The sequence below is a fragment of the Buceros rhinoceros genome, unplaced genomic scaffold, assembly GCF_000710305.1.
Source record: "Buceros rhinoceros silvestris isolate BGI_N320 unplaced genomic scaffold, ASM71030v1 scaffold27839, whole genome shotgun sequence".
NCBI classification, from domain to species: domain Eukaryota; kingdom Metazoa; phylum Chordata; class Aves; order Bucerotiformes; family Bucerotidae; genus Buceros; species Buceros rhinoceros.
The window spans coordinates 1-5663 of NW_010433708.1; the positions used below are offsets into that span (position 1 = coordinate 1).

At 56.1% G+C, this 5663-nt stretch overlaps 1 protein-coding gene across 1 annotated transcript; it reads left to right on the top strand.

Annotated features, from left to right (window-relative positions):
• Positions 1–2864: 2864 nt before the first annotated feature.
• On the top strand, positions 2865–4076 carry EIF4EBP1 (eukaryotic translation initiation factor 4E binding protein 1; the record flags this gene model as incomplete). Its single annotated transcript, XM_010144211.1, has 2 exons — positions 2865–3035; positions 4045–4076. Coding segments are annotated over 2 exons (203 nt in total), but the record flags the coding sequence as incomplete, so codon positions are not given.
• Between the last annotated feature and the right edge of the window lie 1587 nt (positions 4077–5663).

Sequence of the window (5663 nt, forward strand, 5' to 3'; positions counted from 1 at the left end):
GTGGGGAGGGACCCCCAGTTTGAGAGGGGGGTTCTCGCTTCAGGGCTGACTGGGTGCCAGGAGACCCCCGCATGTTGGCAGGGAGGGACCTTCCTGGGCCGGGGGGACCCACCCTGGGAGCCTGGCCAGTGCTGCGCTGTGAGGGAGAATGGGGGACCTGGGGGGCTCCCCCCTTCCTCAGCATGTGCCGGAGCTGGGGCAGCCAAACACGCCTGCCGGGGTGTCCACTGGAAAACAGGGCTGTGCTTTGTGCTGCCTCGTGGGGAGCAAACCCATCCTCCAGTCCGGGTTACTCATTAATTCTAATCTCTGGTGTTTGCTGTTTCCTCTGGCAGTCGGTAAACCCTGGGGCCTTTCCTTTTCCCTGTCCCAAGCTGCTGTAGCTTCGGAAAGTGCCATGCTCCGCTTGCGCAGACTGACAGCGGGCAGGTTCCCTCATTCTCTGCTGCAAGGCTGGCTGTGCTGCGCTGCGTGACTGTGGGGAGCAAGGTCCCCTGAGGGTCTGACCTTCCAGTAAGAATAGGCTGGCTGTGGGAGTTAGCTGTGCTCGGGTGGAGGCAGCGAGGGGAGCTGCAGGTACCCAGCCCAGCTTGGTGTTTATCTGTGTCTGCTGACCCCACATGCTGCAGCAGGGAGATAAGGTGCAAAGCTCCCTGAAGGGCTCGTCCATCTGGAAGGTTTTCTGTCCCCATCGATGCTGGAGTGTCTGTTTGCTTGGAGCAGTTTGGCTCTTGAGGCGGGCAGCTGCGGTTCCATGTGGTGACTCTGGGCACCAGCTCAGTTGTGTGTATTTCCAGCTATGGCTTTCCCTGCCCTCCTGCTGACCTGTGGTTTTAGAGGGGTTTTTCCATACCTTTAAGATGTTTTTTCCCCAGGCTACAGGATAGTTCAATGTGAGCCGCAGGAATGATGAAACCAGACTTGAAGTTCAGCCAAAAGAATATTGGAAACGGGAGGCGGGGAATGACGTTTTGTTGGTCCCTCAGGCTGGTCTCTTTACAAGGAGTTAAAATTCTGACAGAAGGGGGAAGTCGGCCTCGCTGACTCACTTGTTTTTGAGTGTTTGTGCAGAAAAGCTGGGTTGGGGAACTGAAGTTCTTGTGTTATTTGTGCCATATGTCCTCTCCTCTCTGAGAGCAGCAGATAACTGAAGTTCTGCACAGCTCCCGAAGTAACCGCACTGTGGAAGGCAGCAGAGCGGCTCCCAGCTGCAGCCAGGTGCCCTGAGGAACAGAACTGAACAATTAGTGGCGTAATGAGCCTTCCAGGATCACCACCTCTGTTCCCCTCAGGAGGGTTGATGAGCATCTCGAGTGTGGGGGAGAAGTCGGGTTGGTGTTTTCTGTTGGGGCGTGCGCCTGGCAAACCCCGCGGTGCTCTCGTGACTGCAGGGCTCTGCCCTGTCCCCAGCCTGCCGGGGACAGCTCATGCTGCCAGCACTGGCTCGGCGCCTTCAGAGGCTGGATCCGGGTGCTGGAAGGAGGAAGGGTTTAAAACGCCCGGAGGACTCACGAGGGCTGTTAGCCCTGGTCTGCCTTCGTGGTCACTGAGGCAAAGGGTGCCTCCTCCTGTGCAGCTGGAGGAGCTCTCATGAACACGTGGCTGGTGCCTTTTGCACCAAACTCCCCAGATTAACGCACTAAAGCGCTGTCTTCCCGCCCAACACACCCTCGCCTCCCGGGTGACAGGAGCTGGGGAGGGAGCCCGTGCGTGGCCTCAGCCACGCGGGGTGTCCTGCTCCGGCTGGCTGCAGCTGGGGGCATGTGACTGACGGGAGCGTGAACCAGGCACGGAAGCTCCTGCCCACCCGAGCTGTGCTGCTAATCCTCGGTTCTGGGAAGTCCCGTCCTCACCTCTGGGAACCTCCCAGGAATTTAACACCCCACCTCCTCGAGGCCAGCTCTGTGCTGGGTCGGGTCCCCCCTTGGATCTTGTGAGGCAGCCCAGTTCCAAACCTTCCAGTGACAAGGTTTTCGGTGTTTCAGGAGCTCGTTAGCAGAACTTGCTCGAAACGTGATACCTGGTGACGTTATTGTGTAGCTGTGCCTCAGAGTGCGATGCGGTTGATGTTCCAGGACAGCTGCTGGGGGAGGTTGTTTGCCCACACATGTGTGCTCTCGGTTAATGCTTTCCAGCGAGTGCACAGTGAGAAGCCGCTGTTCCCTCGTGCTGGGGCCTGATCCCCAGAGGGCTTTCAGGTCCCCTCCCGGGGAAAGGAGCAGCCGTTCTCCAGCACTCTGAGGGTTAGGGCCGTGCTCTTTGAGAGGGATCTCTCTGTGTGATGTTTGAGCTCTCTCCAGGGCAATTCCCACATAAGGAACAGGCTGTCCAGCCCAGTGTGTTCCCAGAAGTGAGGAGCCAAGCTCTGCTCCTGCCCAGGCTCGCGCTGGAGCTGGCGTCTTCCTCACTGGAGGGGCGAGCAGAGGCTCCGCTCTGGTTAACCACAGAACAGCCAGCTCTGGAGTTAGGGCGCTCAAGGGGAGGGGGTGTCCGTGCCGGTAGACACTCTTGGTTCTGCCCACAGTTCCCAGCCCCTGACAACCTGGACCAGCCAAAAATTAAAAGATTCAATTCAGTTCACTCTGTTTGGACAGTGGCGTGTCCTGGAGCTTGGCGGAAGGAGCTGCTCTGTCACCTGCAGCACCGGGCTGGGGTGTGGGGTCGGTGCTCCCTCTGTGCAGCCTGAGCTGTTACTTGGGTGCCTGATGCTTCAGACCTTTCTGGTAAATACGGTGTTGATGGGGTCTGGTTTTCTTGTGAGGAAGCACAAAATAAACCGAGTAGGTGCTGAACAACAGGTATCGCTTCAAACGTGGCTCCTGCTGTGCTGTGCACGCCCAGCTGACGGTGTCCTGTCTCCCCAGGTACCAGGATCATCTACGACCGCAAGTTTCTGATGGAGTGCCGCAATTCTCCGGTTGCCAAAACACCCCCTTCCGACCTCCCGGACATTCCAGGGGTGACGAGCCCAAACGTGGAGGAGCTGAAGATTGAAAACAACCATGTACCAAATTGTGATGAGAAAGCGAGCACGGGTGAGTGCGTGCAAGAAAAAAAGACCCCAAAACCGAGGGGCTGGTTCCTAGAAACACGGATACTCGCACATGGGAGGGAGCCAGGAGAGGCTGGAGAGCTGTGGTTGTTGTTACTGGGTAACTGGGTCTCATGGCTAATAGGTTCTGCTATGGTCCCCAGTAATGTGACTGACTTCAGTTAGTTAAGTGTAATCGGTAATTGAGCATCACTTAATTCTCATTAATTTAGCTGGGAAGCTGCTGCCAGGTCAATAGTCCCGTGGGGAGAGGACGGTGCAGCTGCCGCTGCCCCTCGCTGTCCTGGGCCATTCTGCAGCTGCCTCACGAGATCAGATGACAATTCAGAGAAGGATTCGCTGCGGGTTTAGTATCAGCCCAAGTCATAAATTCCTTCTGCCTTTTTCTGACACAGGCTTATTTTTTTTAATTACTTCTTGAAGCACCTGAAACTACCAAGCACAATTATTTATCCTCTCCCTAAAAACAAAGACCTGGGTGCTCATTACTTGGCTTCCACGCTCACTCTAAGCAAAACCTCTGCAGAGTCACTATCACCTCGTGGTTTTTCACACACCGCTGTGACCTTTAGTGGCTCTCTCGTTCTCTGGCGGGCCGAGGCGCAGGCTGCGAGCTGGCTGCTATCTCCGCTGTGGCCCTTTCCGCTGCCCCCCCGTCCCCGGGCACAGGTCCCCGCTGCTGGCGCTGGCAGCCTCTTGGGTGACAGCTGTACGGGCGAAAAGCTGTGGAATGAGCTTTTGTGTAGTTGATGACAGGAGTTTGTACCAGGGATCGGCATCAACATTATTCTTCATGTTCCTTTTTACAAGGAGATCCAGGGGTAGAAATAAATGATTTGAAGGGCGTTTTCTCTCTCTCTGCTCTTGTCTGCCTGCGAGGTCTCCTCTGCAGACCTTTTGAGTCCGACCCGCCGCACTCCTGGTTTCTCCAATAAAACGTTTGGTGGGAAACCCTGCGGGCTCACTCCTGGTTGTTTCGTCCCTCTCGGCAGGCGAGGAGGAGCAGTTCGACATGGATATCTAAAGCACCTGCCCCAAGAGTGCTTATCCAGCAAAGAGCCAGAACCTTGTCTTGAGGATTCCCACCAGCCAGGCTTCCGAGCAGCCCATGCCTTGAGTGCCTTCCTGCTTCCCGGGAAAGGCAGACTATTCCCTTCCGAGAACAGAGTCCCGTTCCGAGGACGGAGCCTTGGCCTCCCACGTGGGCACCAGACACCAGCGCAGCCCCTGCCGACAAGGGGCCTTGGAGTGCCACGGGAGACACTCTCAATGATTGTTTTTGTTTTGTTTTATGCTTTTGTTAATCATTTTAATACTGTAAAAGTTACAGAAATGCAATATAAGGGAGAAATAAAAATCAGTTTGAGTCTCCTGATACGGAGATTGATGCAATAACCACGGCTTCTGGCCTCCATTTGTTCCACCAAGAAGCTGGTGACCCGGGGCAGGGAGATGAGTGGGGTGGTGCTGCGTGGCCCTGGGATAAATGCTGCACTTTGGGGTTCCCTGACAGACACAGGCCGAGTGCCCTAAACCACCTGGGGTGTCACAGCCACGCGTCTGTGGGACGGTGCGGGGAGCTCTGAGCCTGCTCCCAGGAATAGCTGCCAAACGCCAGGTGCTGTCGGAGTCAGGGCGAAGGTGTCTGAGCTCCTGTGGTTGCTGTCCCCAGCAAGGGGCAGGGCTGGGGCTGTTGGTGGGAGCACCTGGAATCGGTTCTGTAGGAGCCACCCGTAGCTGAGCCCTGTGGATGGTCCTGACTGAGCTGCCAGGGGGAAGACGGAGCCTCCAGCTTCTCTGCTGCCATTCCCGCTTCCCAGAACAGCAGGTCTCCAGCACGCCAGAGCTTCCCTGGTTTCTGCGGGGCTTTTGATCGGCTCTGGGACTTTGATGCTGCTTTGCACTTGTTTCTCCTCCTTACAAATGGGTGGGCAGGGATTAACACCTTTGGAAAAGGGGTTTAACTAGTTTAAATAAGTCTGTTTGGTTTGGAGAGGGAAATTCTCCTCTGAGAGGGTGTTTTTACTGCAGGAGTGTTCAACTTGGGCCCTGGAGCCAGCATCTCCATTTCTAGTCTTGTGGTTTGACAACCGCGTGTGGTGGAGCCGTTCCTAACCCACTGCCAAGTTCCAGCCTTGGAGATGGAGCTGGCTGAGGCGTCTCCCAGGAGGAGATGCTGGGGCATGGCCTGAGCCTGGGACATCCTAAAGACAATGAGTGTCTGGTCACCTCAGTCTCCGATAGCCTTTAAATAGCTGCTAATTAAGCTCAGTTGTGACATTATGATATTCAAGCCTTTAATAATGAGTAACAGAAGGAACAGAGACAAAGCAGTTGCTGCAGATAAACTCGCATTTCTTTAAGATAAGGGTAAGTGTTTCTCTGAAACCTTAATGGGAGCAGATTCAGATCTATTGCCCGCGGGTGTCGCTTCCCCAGCCCGGCAGCTGCCTCCCTTTGCTGGGTTTGGGTACGGGGTTCAGAGGAGACCTGGCGCTGGCGCTGACCCCTCTGCTTGGCACCAGGAGGCGGTTGTGTGGCTGACAGCGCTGTTCGGATCCGCGCGTCCTCGGAGCCTCCTGCGCTGGCTGGCGCATCGCAGCAACCCCCG